The sequence below is a fragment of the Cariama cristata genome, unplaced genomic scaffold (assembly GCF_000690535.1).
Source record: "Cariama cristata isolate BGI_N322 unplaced genomic scaffold, ASM69053v1 scaffold12577, whole genome shotgun sequence".
Lineage (NCBI taxonomy): Eukaryota > Metazoa > Chordata > Aves > Cariamiformes > Cariamidae > Cariama > Cariama cristata.
The window spans coordinates 2,994-21,867 of record NW_009626121.1 but is presented as its reverse complement, the minus strand read 5'-3'; the positions used below and the strand labels follow the sequence as shown (position 1 = coordinate 21,867).

General features: G+C 38.4%; 1 protein-coding gene across 1 annotated transcript; it reads right to left on the bottom strand.

Annotated features, from left to right (window-relative positions):
* Positions 1–508: 508 nt before the first annotated feature.
* Positions 509–18,538, bottom strand: GTF2H1 (general transcription factor IIH, polypeptide 1, 62kDa). The gene is made up of 14 exons (XM_009703894.1): positions 18,375–18,538; positions 16,372–16,564; positions 13,687–13,849; positions 11,878–11,971; positions 11,332–11,481; positions 10,160–10,239; positions 8,687–8,817; positions 7,472–7,559; positions 6,069–6,157; positions 5,064–5,181; positions 4,103–4,193; positions 2,548–2,663; positions 1,543–1,635; positions 509–922 (listed from the first exon to the last, which is right to left on the bottom strand). The coding sequence occupies exons 1-14, from the start codon at positions 18,526–18,528 to the stop codon at positions 836–838; spliced, it is 1,647 nt and encodes a 548-aa protein (XP_009702196.1). The 5' UTR covers positions 18,529–18,538; the 3' UTR covers positions 509–835.
* Positions 18,539–18,874: the final 336 nt, after the last annotated feature.

Below are 18,874 nucleotides of genomic sequence, written 5' to 3'. Positions count from 1 at the left end.
ATGAGAAGAAATAAAAAATGTCTAAGAATTGAAAATAAATGACTTCTTTTTTAAGAAACTTTATTTAACTTCATTTTTAAAAATGCATTCTCTCCTCAGAACAAATGCCACGGTAAAAAGAAAAAAAGACTGCAGTAGCACACACTTGCACTGAAAGGAAAACATGCAAAACTGATGGCTGAAAAAATTCTGCATAAAAATACAAGACTTCAGGCAAAAGTTTGCCCCCATGTGCCTTTAGGGACCCCAGACCATAAACAGCTTTCAGTGCAATGTCTCTTGCTTCCAGTTGGTGGGGAAACATATGGCAGAAGCTTATCTTCTGACAGCTACACTCTCCCAGATGTCTGAAGCAAGAACAGTCTCAGCTATATTTTAAAATATCATTGTTAAACTGTTGCAGAAAGTACAAACGGAATTCAATAAAATGTCAGAATCCAGTGAAGAAAAACTTTTGAGTTCTACCCTGTGCCATACACTTCTTAAAAAAATTAGACAGAAAAACAGATTTTATTAATACACCGTCTTTAAATTTATTTCTGAAAGCAGCTCTTTATGCAAATCAAAAGCAGTTCCTGAGTAACTGCAGTAAACAGTGTCTTTTAAATATTTTTGCGCTTCAGCTCTTCTGTTTTGGTTCTTCCTTGTTTTTCTCCCTATGTTTTCAAGTTTAATCTCAGTTCTTTTTCAAAAATGTGCAAGTTCAGTTAGCATCATTTCCAGGAGTCCACAGCGTGCAGGTCTTCCTGCAACAACTATAAGATCTGCACATATGCTAGGTTGTACTCCTATACCTATTGCAGATTTTGCTCTCAAACCTGTACAGCATGCATTTTCACGTCTTCTTCAGCATACGCCGGGACTGCCACGTATGGAACTTATTGTAGGCTGTCTGCAGCATCTCTTCTATATGACTTACCAGCTGAAACATTAAGAGGGAAAAAAGAAAATGTACCAGTTACTGGAAAACGGATACCCTCTTCCCCACCTTTGATCAGATACTCAGTTGGATCCTTCCTTTTATTCACTAAGAGTAATCTCACTTAAATCAAAGCGGTATGCCAGATAAACAGAGAAAGGACCTTCAGGCTCTATTGCAAAGTATCTGTAGAGGGAGCAGTTCAGAGAGCTACTAAGCTGAGAAGGTCACAGGGAAGTGACACCTGATTGTGCTGTCTGTTCCAGTATTTAGTCTGTGACCACTTCCAAGTCTAACACGGCGGGAGGCAGTTTTGAAGTTGCTAAAGTTCTCCTTCGTGGTGGAAGTGAAAAATGAAACATGACTTCCCCTTTTTGTTGTCTCCCTTGGGTAATTTCAAATTATAGCTCTTGACAGTTTCTGCTATTACTCAGCAAGTTTTACAGGGAGAGAAGACACGCTTAACTGCGTACCCAATTTCCCTCTGCCCATTTCTTAGTTAACAAAAAACTTAAAATGCCCTAGGATAAGAAGTAACAAAGCTACCATCCTCTGATAATTGCGATTCAAATTATTAATATGCACCCACATAATTGAGAAGTTAAAGAGTATCTTCCCCTTACATTTGTGCTTAAATACTGTCTCCGAATCTTTTCTTGGAATGGGCAGAGCTTTGTAACCTGAAATCTTTCCAAGTTGTTCCTCATTTTCACAACCTGAGAGAGAAACAGAAACCAATATTATAATCACTTGCACAGAAACTTCATTTCCTTTAACAAATCGTTGTTCAACAAAACACCTTGTAACTAATTCTGGGGGCTACTTTAAGTATGTATAGTCTGAGGAAGAAAAGTTATTAACAATTCTTGAGTGCCTGTTTATTTTTGAGGCAAGTGCAATACGAAAGTGCAGTGTGCCAATGTGATCGTTATTACTTTGTCAGTAAATACGTGAGATAAGATATTCACAAAACCATCTTTTTTTGCTTCAAGTGAAGACACTATCATGGATTTTCAGGCCACACTTTGCAGCAGCAGATCTAACATATCTGAATGTGATTTTTTTTTTTTAAATCTGTGTGATCCACAGGAGGTCAAAGGAAAGAATAGCACCAGAAAAATAGTTACAACCATATACCTGGCTGCAGACAGACATCTCTTCTTGAAGGCAACTTTGTTCTAAAAAGCAGTGTATGTTTTGAAGGTATGACTGCATGATTTTTGCAATGGATAGAAGAATAAGGAAGACTTTCTTGTAACTGTCACTGTGGAGGTTATGTCTTAGAGTTGGGGAAGGTGAGCTTTAGTTTGTGTGTTTTAAACTGGCAATGAGAAATCTGCAGCTGGAGTACAGCTGACCATTCTGTTTGAAACTAGCTTACAGCAACTGCTCCTGAAGGGGGCTAAGAGGCACGCAGGGACAAGGATCACTTAAACCAATAGCACCAGCAGAATTGCTAAAAAAGTAATGGTTTGCATCATTTTGTGACTTTCAGTTCTAGGGATGAGCAAGTGCTGTGCTGATTTAAAGCACATATATTATTTCTATACTTCAAGTTATTGACAGTCATTCTAAACCCTAATCTGGCCACATCGTAACCAGGGCCACATTAGGAAGCTGTGCCTTACCTTTTCTTCTAGGAATGGTGTGTTAACAGGAAAGCAGGACCAGAAGTGTCGTAGCAGTTCCCCTACTGCCACGTACAAGTGTTTTAGTTCAGACTGAATGTCATTTGGCACCATCTCTGCAACAGGAAAAATATTTTGTCACATCACTCAAAACTATCATATGAAAAAATGTGAATGTAAGGCTAATGAAGGAGTTCAGCAATATACATTTCTCCTGGAATCACAGAAAGGTTGGCTGGGAGGGAACACTGAGGTGCCTCACACCTGAAGTAGGACTATCAGCAGTATTAGATCAGGTCAGCTACCATTTATGGCTATATACTTGGAAGCTTGGATATTATATATAAATATATATATGCCAGACAAAGAATGGACACCAAACTTAACCCAGGATTAGAAGCAGTATATTTGTATTGTTCTAACAGTGTGGCAGTACTGCTTCTGGGAGCAGAACCCTGTTCTCTTCACGGTGCAGCGCTAAATACTGTGTGGTAGATACTGCAAGCTTTCCCCTCTCTCTTACGCTGGCAATGAGAGTAGGGTCACAGCATGTGGAAGATGAAAAATCCAGGCAGGAACAAGGACATACTCTTAAGAAAGGAAGACAGGGTTCAAGAACAGGGAAGAGGCCAGAATCATAAAAACCAAAGACAAAAAGCACAAGCAGTCATTGAGGATGACAGGAGCACAGCACACTGAACGGTGAATAGTGAACTCTAGGATGAGGCTGTTCTAAAAAAAAAAAAAAAGGGGGGGGTCAGGGTCAAAGAAGTGGAGTGTAGCACCCAGTATGTCAACTGGGATGGGTAAGAAAGCATCACTACTGCTTGCTGACTCATTTTCTTTCAGTACCATAAAGAACTCGTACTTGCTTTTTCAGCTGTCCAAGTTAGTTTCTGCTGCTCTTCAGACCAAATAACACAAGTTAAACTGAAAAACTGTTAGAGACCCTGCCCAGTGAGAACAGGGATTCATCTGCTGTGAGACTGAAGAGAAAGGAACTCAAACTGGCAGGAATGTGACAACAGGGAAAGGGGTGGTTGAACGGAGATGCGAGGAGGAGGAGTTGTCTGTTTTGCCCTTGCAGTCTATGAGAAAGTTGTCCTTTTTCACAGCAAGCTGTGGGTCTTAAATGCAGGTTGCAAAAAACCTAGTTCCAAACAATTACCTAGACCTCGCCGCCTCAGAGCTTTCCCAGAGTATGCCTTTATTTTCTAAAATCCAGAAAATAAAGTGAGAAAAGAGAAATGCTGAACAAGCAAAACCCATTATCTGTAAGAGGACCTAGTATCAAGTGCATCCTTCATCACTTGCTCTCTAAAATTTTCTCTCATTCACTTGCCTTGGCCCTGGTTTAGCCAGTACCACCCTCACGGTATGGCTGTGTTGGTGCTTTTCTTTTGCTGCTGTAACCCAGTATTACTCCAGCTACGTGTTTCCATAATTTCCTTTACCACTGTAACACATTCTAAGAGGGAGATGAAAGAGCAAGCCAGGTACCTGCTGTATAATGCAATAAGATATGATTAAAGTAGTATACATCCTAAATCCTTACGGTTTATGGCTTGCTGTGTTCCACCCTGCATAAGTGCTCCTCCAGGTGACAGGACTGCAATAGTGCTAGTAGCATCACCACTTGAAAGAACCTGAAGGGAGAGAGGGAAACATATATTTCAGATCACTTTTTCCAAGAAAATGTTTTTAAAATAAGCTGTATTTGAACTCCAATGGCAAAGATACAGCTGAGCAGATACAATGGAAGTTCTGATGAAGAGTCTGTTCTTCTCCAGCATTAGACACAGTGCCTTTAAGTGCTATAGATCATGTTTTCAGTGAAAGCTCTCCAATTTATTATGGACAAACAAACCTTTTCTTTACCTAGTATGTGAACTGGTTGTGCAGCTACTTTGAAATGAGACAGAGAATTACTATAGAGAAATGTGACACGTTCGCAGTTGTGGCTGCTTTACTTAGGGCGAAATCTAGGTTTACTAACAGAGGAACTTCAGATGCTGGCTGGTGAGACTGGCTACATGGCTATGCTGCCCTCCAGTTGCCAGACAGAGCTTCTGTGCAGCCCACAGTGAGATCTACACCCTACCTAAGTGCATTTAGGAGCACAAGACCTGTTCAGTTAAAAACCTGCTTACTATGACCTCTTAAGACCATTACATCCTAAATTTCAGGGGGTGGGATCAATAATACTGGCCTGTGCTTCATGTTGCATGACTGTCCTGCTTTACTACTTTATACCTTAATCATTTCTGCAAAAGAACATGGTAACAGTAGAATATAACTCTGAGTACCAGCAATGACTTAGTTTCCTAGTGTTTAGATTTTAAACACAATAGCTCAAAAGGTATTGCCTAAAGTTGTAAAATAAATTGAGTAACATAGAACTATTGGAGATAATTAAGTTTACCCTGAAAAATTAAAATTCCAGTAGACATGAGACATAAAATTATATAGAAAGCAAAATCAAGAAGGGGAAATTTTTTTTGAGTATTCTTCCATACCTGAGTTAGTTTGGGTACATATGCTTCCATTTCTTGCCTAATACTATGGAAAGAATTAATTATATCCTGACTGGTTGCATATTGCTGTGACTGAATTGGAGTTGGACCATGATAATATCTGTGAGGTGAGAAAAGGAAAGAGAAAAGTGTATTAATAGGAATGTTGGTAAAACAGAAGCCAAACTCAGTGGACAGTTTTTCAAATGTTTCCAGTTTCGGATACTCTACAACTATTGACACTACTATATAAATCTTATTTATTGACAAAGTAAAATACATTGCTAGATGGGAAGAGGTTGGGTTAGGGATGGTATGGCAGCAAAACAAGAAAAGAACTTCTATTGCTGAATCTGCGAGCACCATTTTGCTAATGAAAAGCTATCTGTGCCACCTAGTTCTAGGAATATCGTTAGAATGGAGGAATTCACACCACTTGCGACTGTAATCAAGCTAAATGAAGTTAGGTGCATGTTTGGAACTGTTCTCTTTCCTGTGATACCACTCCTTTTCTGAAGTTACATCTATGGTTCTCAAACTCAAAAAAACCTCTAGAAAACAAGAAAACTATTACTAGAAAAATATCAGACTGGTAAGCAGTCCAAACTATCCCAATTGCACTTCCTTTTGCCGTGGAGCAGATTTTCCTTGGAATCGTATATATTTTCACATCTAACACATACCTTTTTCCACTGTAAGCTGCAACAAAGTGCTGAACTGTGAATACAGGTCAGTTAGACTTTTAAAGAAATTACATGTCAAAGCCCTTCAAGTAGGCTTACAGAGACTTAACTTGCTGAAAAGCAAGATGAAAGAAAAAGACAAATTTAAATGGGAATTACTTGGAAGCTGGTTTATGCAGGAGCAAATATTAGGTTTCTAAACTTAGCCTAAACATGCTTCAGTGTGGCACAGTAGAGACTAAATCAGCTGATTCTGCACAGGCTGTGAGAAGAGACCTGCTAGACTAAATATGCGGAAATAGCCATGCATATTTTGTTAACTTACCTATCAGACTTCTTTAAGTTTAGTGCAATAGTTTTAATGGTATTATTCTTTGCTAAATCATCATATTCAATGGACTCCTGCAGTTTCACCTAAAATAAGCCAAATAATTACACACATTACTAATGAGGACACAATTTGATGCATCTAGTGCTTTTTTCCAGTTCACTGAGTTTGAGCAGAAGGGTTACTAAAACCTTAAAGAAAATGAAAGTGTGGAATGGTTCATGTCTACCCTCCAGAGGGAGCGGTGCCCAATATTGTTTAAAGTGCAAAATTTGGAAGTCGTTGCACTACTGCTTTTTCTGCAGATTCTGGCCAAAACTTGCAGTCCCTGCCACTTCCAAAAAGTGTTCTGCTACACATAGATCCTTCTTTGTGCTCTCTATTTATGTCCATCTATCTCTAGATTAGCAGAAATAGTAATGATTTAATGGCTGGCATACCGGAGTGTAAGACTAAAACTGTAATAATTACCCAAGCTATCTGGTGACAGTAGAGCTGGAGCATTAGTGGTGAGAGGTAACAGCACAGTGAGGTCAGACTTTGTACAATGAGAAAACTACTTTTCAAGTCTCCTGCTTTCATGCTACTCTTTCACTCCTCTTTTCATCACATTTATTCTAGATCCGGTGTATTGTTTTCTCACCAGTAAAAATTGCAGCTTTCAGGGAAGTCAAAGCTGTTGACTACCTCAACACTTAACAACACATGTATTCTGCATTTTCTCACAATATACACAGGTTTTGAGTCCCCTTAGCATTTTCTATTTAGGCTGTCAACCTTGCTGGAGTACTCAATTCAATTTTGTAGTAATTACGGTACTCTTTTCCACTTTGTGAGCTGCTATGGTTAGTCTAAAACAGGTTGTTGCCCTGTATTTCAGTGCACCAGGCATCACTACTCTCAGTTTAACCTCACCTCAGCTTCTGACTTTAAGATGAAGGTTGCTATGTGCCAGTTTAACCGTCCCCTCTACAAACAATACACTTGATAGGTTAATATTGGTGCTTGAACACCAATATTCCTTTCAGATGGATATTCTCTAGAAGTTTTCGGGCATTTAGGAAAAAAAAAAGGGGAGGAGGGGCAAAAATAGATCTGCACTGAATAGAAAGAACCAAATTTCTGGGTCCAATGAGAAGCATGTCGGAAATTTTTTACTTTCGTTGGGCACTACTGAAGAGATAGAGAGCAATACTTCCAGGTGTAATTTATTTGTGTTTACTAACAGAGGTACAAAGCTTCTTACAGGCCCTCACGTTCTTATTCTATATACTTTTAGGCAAAGCTAAGTAAGTATCACTTTAGATGCGTCATAAAACAAGTAAGGAACCTTCATCAATCTTTTGAGAGACAGAGTTTCCAGTTCCATTCAATCAGAATTGCATCAGCTAACTTTATACCTTTTTCATTGGTGGCTGAAAGAAATCTGAATCCCTGGAGTTTCCATCCGTACTGCTGGTCTCACTGTAATGGTCATTTTGTGCTTCTCTTAAAATAGAGAAACAGCATTAAGAAGAATTCACCTCACAGGAAACTTAAGATACAAGCTAGAGACAAAGTAAATACATCTGTTCCAAAAAATTTATATGCATGTTCATATACTGTATGTCAACTTTTTTCCCCTTATGTCTGTGTTTCTAGCAGTTAATCTAGATAGAAGGAACCAACTCCTCAAATAACCATGTTTGTCAAGGAGGAAATTCAACAGCAAGGGGGAGGGTGCTTCTCCTCTTCACAAATAGTAGCATGCCAACAATATAAGTGGGACACAGCAAAATCATGACTAAATTAGAAACACTTTGCATACAAACTTATGCCAACCAGGTATTAGCAGAGCTATGGGAGCCCTGAGATACTACTGTTTCCACACATTACCCAGAAGAGATTAACATCAGCTAATTCAATTTCTGCAAGACAGAACAACATGAGGGAGCACAGCTACACAGAAGAAAATATTTAACTAAGATCTCTCATGCATAAGGTCTGTAGGATTTGGGTAGAGTAGTGATCCTTTGGTGGTTGTCTATAAACCAGTTGTAAAGCAGGCTTCATATCAAACCCATTTAATGACTCCTTTAAGAAGTTTCATTTGTGAAGTTCACTGTAAATAGATGTAACCACCTGATACTCTTTTTTTTTTTTTTTTTTGGTCAGGGGCAGGGTACTGCACTGGAGGAACCTTTCATCTGATCCACCCATGCCACACTGTTCTTTTGCTTCCTCATTTACTTATGTCCACGCACCCCACTACAGGAAGCCCTAGCAGACCCGCTCCTGGGAGCCAGGCAATAGGAACTCCCTGCACCAGACCTCACCTCCACACAGCAAACAGAACACGACTTCTGCAGCCTTCACCAGGCCAAGAGAAGCAAGGTAGAAACATCCTTTCCTTTTTGTATGTTTTGTATGATAACTCAGCTAAAAATAGCATCTGTCATCTCAGACAGCTCTTATAAAATAAAATGGAACATAAAGGTATTTTCATTTCTAGAGCAAAATACTTCATTCATAAAAATTAAAAGAAAAGGTTGGATGAGTAATTGAAGATGTATCTTTGTCTTGGGATTTCCTTAAAACTTGTTACAAAGAAGCTTTTACACAACATTGAAACTTACTGTTTCCTGAGGCCAGCTGCAAGGACCATGGCACTATGATGATTAAAGCGTTTTATAATGGCAGCATTGCTACTTTCTCTAGCAGATTTTGAGGCATTCGATGTGGAGGCCACAGAAGCAACACCATAGCCCTACAAAGAAAACAACATTAGCTACATCCTGCCCCAAAACCAGAAGGATGATTCTCTGTTTTCCACTGAGTCAGGAAGCCTGCGTGCTACCTCCTCTGAACTCAATTATTGAGTGATACTGCGTCATCGTTTGAAGTGGTATCTTCCTGCCTTGCCCCACCATCACCTTACGTACTTTGAAAAATCTCCATAGACTATTTTTATTCCACTAACACTTGGCAGTTTAGAGGTGTCTGAGAGAAGAAAAAACAAAACTTATCTGTTTAAGAATTTAAGACCACAATCTGTTATAAGTAAAAACAGAACTAGCTTAAAAATTTAAGGATCCCCTGTACGAAACAGACAGGCATTGATGGCAAGTAAGAGCTAGCAATTGTTTTGCTAACTGTTCTCTTTTTAAGATCTTGTGGGACACCAGCAGCCCACAGGCTAAATGACACCTGTCAGGAGGATGTGACACCACTAGGAATTCAAAAAACCTCAAGCCTTAATGTTGGCAGTGTTCCCCAGTTACCAGGTTGCTGAAGGCAACGTGCTTTACCCCATGTGCAGTTTCATGCTTGCAGTCAACTAGCCTCAAAGGCAAACCCAGGGCAGTTTGCATAGCACTTCAAACATACCTATCCTAAACTCCTAGTCCAGTTTCAGACTGTTAGCTTTGTACAACTCTTACCAAAAAAACCCCCAAACAAACCCCCAAAAACCAACTTGGAAATGCAGCATCATTATTAATTACAACTCAAAAGTTTAAGTTAAATCAATTGCAGAATAGCACATCTTTATTTCACATTATGGTACATCATTTAAAACAATTGTTTTAATTTGTACTTGGAGACAGGTAATAGTTCAAGTGAGTCATATTTTTAGCAAAGTGCAGTATTTAAAGCTAAACAAAGAAAACTGTATAAAGTGTCCTTAAAACTAAGCTGAATCAAACAAATAGCAATGTTCAAAGTGAGAACAAATCCAAAGACTTTTTCCTGTTTTGTGTTACTCTTCTGTACATTGTCACAGCTTTTAAAAGGTAGGAAGAAACCAGAGAGTCTGCTTTTGATAAAAAAGCCACCCAAGTGAAATAATAATTCTTTAAAAAAGGGGAGTCCTGCTTTTATGCCTAGCACACTAAGGCAGACATGTGATACATACAGGTCCATGGGCAGAGTCTCTCTTTCTTTACACACATACAGCTGTATAAATGTTGACTACCCAATCACTGCAGCAGCCTAGTAAGTGATGAGGTTTAGAATTAGCATTTGGTGTTATTTTAACAGAGAGAAGGAGAAGGACCCACTTTCTCCTTAAATGAAACTAAGGGTGTTTTTTTTTTTTGCCAACTACTTACTTCATCCAATGTTTTATCTTCCAAAGCTGTTAAATCTATCAGGGGGTTTTTTACTCCCTGAGACACCATTGTTTTTAACCCTGTATGAAACAAAGAAAAAAACATTAAAAACTGTATCTAAACAAACAGAAATAATTGTGGTATTATTAGATTATATTTAACCTTTAAAAGAAGACAAAGGTTCTGCAGATGCCCCAGTATCGCATTGACCAAAACTTTCAATCCTTTTCAAAGTTCCATTTAAAATAAGCAATGAACTTGGAAAGTTATTGTATAAGATCATCCTACTAATTAGTGCAGTTTTCATCAACTTCTACACATCACTGAATACTGCTTGGTAAAAAAATAAATTGAAGATGCAGTTATATTAGTTGTATTAGTGGAAACTGGGAAGCCTTAATTGTGTGTTTCTTCTAATTTCCGCACTGTTTTGCTGCCCTGCCTTGGGTAGAATGGCAATTTATATCTATCTGGTGATAGCTTTTACTTGTGAAGGTTGTAGATTCCTCATAGAATGCTTTCATTAGTCAGAATACATATTAAGAAATGGTGTTAAGTGATCTCAACTCCATGTTTCTGTATCATCGCAAACCTACCTCAAAAGTTCAATAAAAACTTAAGTCAGATAATATTTTAAGATTTCACATTAAAAAAGCTGACAGAGAACAGGGATGGCAGCTCCTCTGGAAAATCTTAAACAAGATCCTTATTTGTCTCTTACTAAAAACTGATCTGTAACAAAAGCTATACCTGTTGTAAATTGTGCACAGACCACAAAATGAAGCCTTATGTAATCAAAAGTATTCCATAGTAACTGATGGCACAGCATAATCAATCTAGCATGATAGTATATTATGGAATTTATCACAGATTTACTGTTGCATAAGTTGTGATAAAGCTTATTTCTAGTGCTACCACTTTCCAAAGGCTAATTTATTTCAAGAAATGCACTACGAAATATGCCAAGAATAGCAGAGTTATAACTAACTTCCAATGACGACCTGTAGCTTTCACTTTACAGTTTGACAAACAAGATGCCCAGTAAAATGAACATAAGAAAGCTTTTGACTTCAGCTTTGCTAGGCTTACTAGATGTACCTCCTGAGTGTTGTGCTCCATGACCTAGCTAAGACTGTAGCAGCCTACTGCAGAAACAAAGTCAAAAAGCTTACCTTTTTCATCCAGTTTGGCACATTCCGCAAAGAGGTCTTTCGAGCCTGTATTGAGCCTGTCCCGATGGAAATAATGAGACTGAAAAAATCGTGTCCAGAATTCCTTCTCGGTCATGTTATGTGGAACATTTTCTGCATATTTCATTTTTACTGTGAACAAAAACCATAATGATTACAAACTGTTCTGCAAATCTTAATATGGTATTTTATGTTAAAATTCCCTTGCTTGCTTCCTTGCTTTCTGTATGATGCTACCTTCATTCATGAAGATTCAATGTAAGGGAACGTAGTAGTTAAGCATGAGCAAACAGGTACTCTTTTATGCCCTGTCGACGCTAGCTAATGCTTTGAAAAGAAACGCACGTAACAGTGGTCTGAATGCTCTAATTTGAATTGCGCACACATAAGAAGTCTGATTTACCAGAGTTCTAGTTAAGGTCCTTCATACTTCCAGGCTCAGACTAACATTCCAGTCTTCCCACAGTGAGATAGTAAAAAACCCAAATCTTAAATGCATCTATTTGTTATGTAAAGCACTATTCTTACCTGCAGGATATGTTCGAAATATGGATTCAATGATATCCGAAGTCAAATTATACCTCAGACCATTGCAGCCATCTGTTTGAGGCCGTACATCAGCCTAAGAAAAAGCATACAGGGAGGAAAAAGTCATGTCTGAATGCCGTCTGTAACTGGAGAAGGAAAAAACACTGGCATCTCACAATCAAATTCTGCTGCAGATAAAATAATCTTCTTTCTCCAATAATCCATAGCATATTTGATCATAAATAGGTATTTTTAGAATAAGAACTGGAAGAGCATGCATTAATTACTTTATTATACTTGCCACTTAAGGGATTATTCAACAGGTAGACTGTAAGCCTTAGAAGATGAAAAGCAAAGACCATTCCATCAGTCAAAAGAAGGTATGCTTTGTTTAATATATCCTTGTTTCAATGTAAAAATAGGCATGTTTACTGTATATGCCTAATCTTTTATTGTTCATTCAACGATTCAGCTAGTGAACCATCAGTGATGATAATGAAGTAACATAAAAGGATTTATGGCTCTTACACCTTATTTCCTTATACGCTAAAAGCATCTCCACGTAATTGATAAATAACATTGAATTTAAAAATCGAGGGTAAGCCTTGGTCAGAACTTGCAAGTTAGATCTCAGTGATGTCTTTAGGAAGCTCTGGACCAAGCAAATGCTCAGTCCAATTCTCAGTAACAGGAAAAAGTACATGATTGCATATGCTGTTGTCTTTTCTTCCTATTCTGGTACACTTAAATTCTAGTGTTTGTACCACCTTCTTCCTGGAGAAACACTCATTCTGAGCAGAGCCAGATAGTTATTGTAACTTCAACTAGGATACATAAATATCTGAAGTTTTCTTCTTCACAAATGCAGAGTACACAAACACAACCAGTTATTTTAAGAAAGCTTCAGTTTTGAAGATTTGGGGTTTTTCATTTTTGTTTTGGGTTTGGTGCGTTTTTTTTTATGTTACGGTGTAAGAATAATGGAAGACAGGAAATCAGCACGATCAAGTTCATTTGGTAACTGATTCCGGTATTTCTAGGGTGAAAAAACCCAAGTGTTTGTACAGCAGCTAAGTCATGAAAAATCTTTCCCTCCCAAACCCTTGATGTGTGCACAGTCATTACAAAGGTGGAAATGGGATTCCAGCTAGAGAGTCATAACTGTATGAATTCTGTTGCAAAAGTAGAAACATGTGTCTGTGGGAGGAATCTGAAGGTTGTATCTAGATTACTTTTAGACTGCATTGAGATTACCGAAGCATGGTTTCTACAAATGGGTAACATAACTGAAAGTTGGGGAAAGAGAGAGATAAAATGAGCTATCAGATATACAAGTCGTTCTTAGAGTAGCTGAAAGCATGTACTGGTTTAAAAAAATTGTGGAGGGAATAAAACCTTTTGTGTGGAAAGTCTTTGCAGCTTCATTTATGCATGTCAATGTTGCAACAGATACTCTTTTTAACTTACTGAGTTCTTACAGTCACTAGATTATAGTGTATTTTCACCATTATTCCTGTTTTATGGAAGGCAGAGCAGCAGTTTAAACAACATCTGCCTATCGTCAATTTAAAGTTCCAATTGAGCATCTTAAATTGACAAAATTTTGAGGTTGCATATTTGCGTAAAACCTTTACTTTTTTTTTTCTTCCTTTACACTTGTAATAGCCTAATGAACATGCCAAGAGATGTTAAGTTGAGGAGCCAGGAAAGAACAACATTAAAGTATATGGGAATAAAGTACATGAGCAGAACTCTCGCTTTCCCCAATTTGTTTGCTCTAAAGTCCTTTCAGTTAGAGCTTCAACGTACCAGAAATGCTGCAGAGATGCCCACATCCTGCTTACTAGGTGCTGCAGAATTATCCCCTGCATTCAGGCTTAAACGGTTGGCCCAGAATTCTTCAGCACTGATTACTTGGCTCACAACAAGGTCTTTATAGAGCTGAAACAAAACAGGATCTTCTTGCAGCATTCTGGTAAAAGAATGTATTGAATAGAATTGAAACGCTGCAGAATAAATCACTGGGATTTCCATAACTAACATGAGTTTACAAAAGGAACAGAAACCAACTTCTCTTTCAACTTTCTTTTATTTCAACTTACTTACTTTCATTTCTTAACAAGATTGTGTAAACAACCAACCTCATTAGCTATTATTTGTCTCAAAAGACTTAAGAAAGGACTAGAAAAATGTTTAAGGAATAGCGTTAAGTGCTAGAAAACAGTTAATGCCTAAAAAAAAATTAATGTGGGGTTAACATCTTGTCTTAAAATATTCTGTAGTACTCGCGTCTTTGCACGTCCAGGACTGGGGTCTCCTGAACTATAAAAGTACAATGAATTTTCTTGAACTTCCATAACAAAGGTCTCGTGAGGGGAGGGGAAAAAAAAAATAAGTATTTACAGCACTAGCCAGTTCTTGTTTAACGTCTTAAAATTCAGTAGTTACAATTCTCTATTCTAGTGCAAGAGTAGAGATTACAAAGTATGTGTGGGATAAGATACCTTAAAAACACACGTTACCCAGACTTGTTTGTTCATTTATGTTTCTGTTGGTGATAGTAGGATCTTTATGACTTAACTATCACAGGCAGCACAAATGCTACAGAAACATTCAGTGTCGCTACTTCCACGAGGGAATAATGCTTACAAAAGTTATCATCCAAATATCAAGTATCACCCTTACTTTCCAAAATGCAAAGAATGTGTATGCACCTGAAACTTCAGTCAATTCATGTTTAAGCAGCTTTTGTACCTAATTTGAAACCCACTAGGCTATTTTCAGGGCAATGTGCACGCATGTTTGCAATCAGCCAATAACCTCAACAATCTTTAGCATGTGCGTCAGGGTCTTGATCATTTGGAAACAACCAAAAAAAAAAAGCAATCTTATGAATACATAGTACGTGACTTAGGGAAGAACACGGATAAACTGCAAGCTGGACTGAATGAGAGTCTGTCGCTGCTCTAAGGATGAAGTAGGATGAGGCGGAAGTGAAAACTTCATGGTGGGACATGCCTATTATGTTTTAACCACCAAGGTTTTTCCAGTTTTTCTTGTTGGTACAAATATGGATTAGTGGCAATTCTTACAAATTAGTGCAGCAGGAAGCAGTCTATTATTCTAATTATCTCATTAAAACTTGGAATTTTGGTATATACCTGACCCCCCCACATCAATAGATGGAGGAAGTGCCGCAGGGATCTGGATGTAGTACCCTTCCAGAACAGGCTGAAACTTTTTTTCCTCATCTGTTGCAAATTAAGTTAATGAAGGCCCATCACTAGACTTGGACTTCTAGTCATCAGAAGAACAGACTATGACCGAGTATGCGCAGAGATTCTGGCTTTTCTATAACTAAAAAAGCTCTCAATGCCACACAGCATAATACTGCAAAACTCCCCTTAAGGCTACAAAGATTCAGAGCTAAGACTGCCCATGTACTCAGTATTAATGCTGTTAGAAATAAGGCACGTAGCATAAAGAAACTAGTATGGTAAGAGTGCCAAAGCAGTCTGCACTGCTGTAGACCCTAGTGGTCACTGGAGTACCGGAACCAGTTAATCCTGGATGTGTCAGAGCTCCAGCACAAGGGCTCTTGCCCTTCTCTGCTGAGAAGTCTCCTTGTAAAGATCCGATCTGCCCAATGAAGCAATGCTCCTATGTGTTGAAAAATCTAGCTTTAACTTCCCTAAGTTCAAAGCTAGAACAGTCTTTGGAAACAGAAGCTAGTAGATACACGATTCACAGCAGATGCTAGAATGAAGTGAAACTCATCTGGGGAGATGCAGAGAAGGGTGCTCTATGGCCACAAGGACTAGTTTAACACAAACATTTATAAGGAACGGAAGCATATCTTAAAGGCCCTTTTGGGAAAAGGACTTAGGTCCTGAACATCTTCTCAAAACATTTTTTTAGAATAAACATCCTGTATGCTAAATAACAAACTACTGCATCTCAAGTGAGATGCATGAAAATACCCAGCAATTTAGTAGAGTATATAAAACACCAGGAAAGAAGATTTGAGGGGGAAGAGGTTATACAGGGAGAGGAGAGAAAAAAAAAATTAAAAAAAATAAATCACAAACCAAGGAAAGGGAGAACTTCTGGAAAAGAAAAAAAACAAGCAAAAAAAAACCAACTTTCAAGCAGCTTTTCTGACTGATACATATATACTTAAGAAGACTAAAGAGACAGACTGACAGTTGGGTGCTTCATTTCCTAGCCATGGGTAACAAAGACTGGGTGGCAGCCGGGCTGGCTGCCTTTACATCTCAGGAACGTGTCACAGAACGCAAGTACAGTCTCAACGTGTTACAGTTATGTAAGTCTCAAGGAACTGCCTCTAAATTGAAAGCGGAGAGATTTTTACTAGGGAAACAAATGCCGTATCGCTGATGATGTTGCAACAACAACTGTTAGCAGAAATACACTACAGTTAGGTAACAAAAAAAAACCCCAAACCAAAAAACTTTAAGGCTCCTTTCCCTTTACCTGTTCTTCTCCTCAAGTTCTTTATTAGCTTTCCTTTTGAACTTGGGCAACAGTTGTTGAAGAAGATCCTTTACCGCATCTCGTTCCTTCACTGCTGTGCTTTCATTGGAGAAGTGAAAGTTCGTTGTGTCCCCTGCGTGCAACACTAGCTGAAGCTGAATTTTAGCTTTACCTTCTGGACTGATTTTCTGGCCTAGGTTACACAGAGAGTATTAATTAGCAACAGACAGTAAGCTTATACAAGAAACTCTCTTCCCTAGAGTATTTGGTTATAAGCAGTTATCCTCATCATCCAATTAAATACCATTATCCAATGTGTGAATCGCAGCCATGAAAGTGGAACAGTCTTCCCCTTAAATTAGTCTGAACCCTGTACCTTGTTCTCTCTAAAATACAAGACACGGCCACTAGTAGCCTGTTGCTCAGTATCCTTCAGCTGCTGCTCAGGAGCCCCAATTCATCTTTGCATTTCCCACATCTTCCATTATAAAACTGCTGCAAATCAGATTGTAATCACCTGGACAATTTAACCTGGTGCTGAAAAGTGACAACCTCTCATTCCCCCTTTCCACTTCTTCCTGCTGCCTTTCTTGTCCAAGCGTTAGCATTTGTGCAGCAAGCCAAAGCAAGGAACTGATCCACGGAAAAGTAACCCTCTTTTGTTTTTCCAGCTGGACCAGTTCCCACAGAAGAGAAGCGGTAAGAAAGCAGATGCAGGGTGGGGTAACAGCATGTCTGTTGGCAGCAAAGGTATGCTGGTTTCAAGTGGTGTGGTAAGCACATTTAGCCATTAATACTCCCAAAGTCGATCACCAATGCCTCCAAGGTGCTATTACACCCTTGTGACTCATAAGAAAAACCTAACTCCTGCTTCCTTTCTCTAACCAGAGGGAGCAGAGGCGTTAACAACTGCGTTTATGGACTATGCTATATCGACTTCAGCGTAGTGCTGCAAATGGCACTAACCTAACTTTGAATCTTACCCCTTCCTCCAGCGCAAGTGGGAGACAGGAACTACGTGTCACCAGTAAATCATCTCTATTACAAATGTACAAATACCATCCCCTCTTTCTTTTTAATTTTAGATGACAAAAAAGAGCATCTTTCATCTAAGTTAAAAAGACTTCAATGTCTATACATGTAAACAAAACATAAGTGCTTAAGTGTAAGTAAATAGCCTAATAAAACCTTCACAGAGTTGATTATTATAGGTGAACAGAGCTTCTAAACTCCCGATCACATTCATGTTTAAGAAAACAGCACATTAGTTCTGATTCATCACACACACTTTTGATCATGCTGCAGTACTTGTATGTGACTTTAAACGGTAATAATCACTAAACCTTTATTAAGCAACACATACAACTTTCTCTATATTCCTTCTTCGGCATTATAGCACGTGGAACATGAGCACTAATTGGAGCCAGAAAGGCAGCATGCTATAGACATTTACTGTTCAGTTTTGACTTGCAAGTACTCTGCTATTGCAACAGCAAACGCTTATTCTGAGCATCACCAATTAGGCCACACTACAGAAGCTAGCACTTCTGAAGCTATGGTCTGTTGGGCGAAAGTAAAACAGAGAGGTTCATTTTATATGAAAATTGAAACAGCTTTAGATGCATAGTTTAACAGATGACATGCCAGATAGTTTCTGTGTTAGACCCTGAAAATCCTATCTTCTTCCTCAACCCTCCTCCCACCCTTCCCTCCACAAGCATATGGCATAGCTTATTGCTCTGTTCAATTTATTGCAGTTTATCAAAAGTTAATAGTAAATGCAGTATAACTTAAACACCTGAAGACTAGAGCAGTTCTGCAGTCCTTAATAAACTGGTGATACTTCATACTAGAATACTAGAATAACCTAGTCAAGGCTCCAGACCCTTGCAATCTTCCTAACTTACCTACCAGTGTCTTATGGCAAATAAGCTTTGGGTTGTATTTAAGTGTTTATCGAAATACTGCTTACTGAAACTGGAATAGGAAAAGTGTTCACTTACATTTTATGTCTGCATACATATGGCTGACTGTGAATCGGTCTTTGCCTTCAGGTGCCCATGCTATCCTTTCAGCCATAAGGTAGAGAGCCCCATCCTGCTTCTTCTGACGTACCTTCTTTACAATCAGTAACACTTCTTCAGATGACGTTGCCATTGTGGCTACGAGGAGCTATTAAAAACATACAGTTGAGCTGATTAGTATAATTATTTTTGCTGTAACTCTTTCACTATTCCTATCTATATCAAAGTATTACAACCCACATTTACTCGCTAATGCCTACATAATTTTTGAAACACTCCAGACAGACATGCTCCCCCAGTGCAATCAGTAAATTTATTTAAACAAAATACTGCCAGTTACCTAAATAATTCATCTAATTATATTGCTGATACTGCTTGTGCTCCAATAAAAGACCCACAAATCTTACATTTAAACTGATAACTAAATTCTCCTGTTTTAATGTACATTTACTGGTTTTTCAAGTTCAGAAGAATACTGA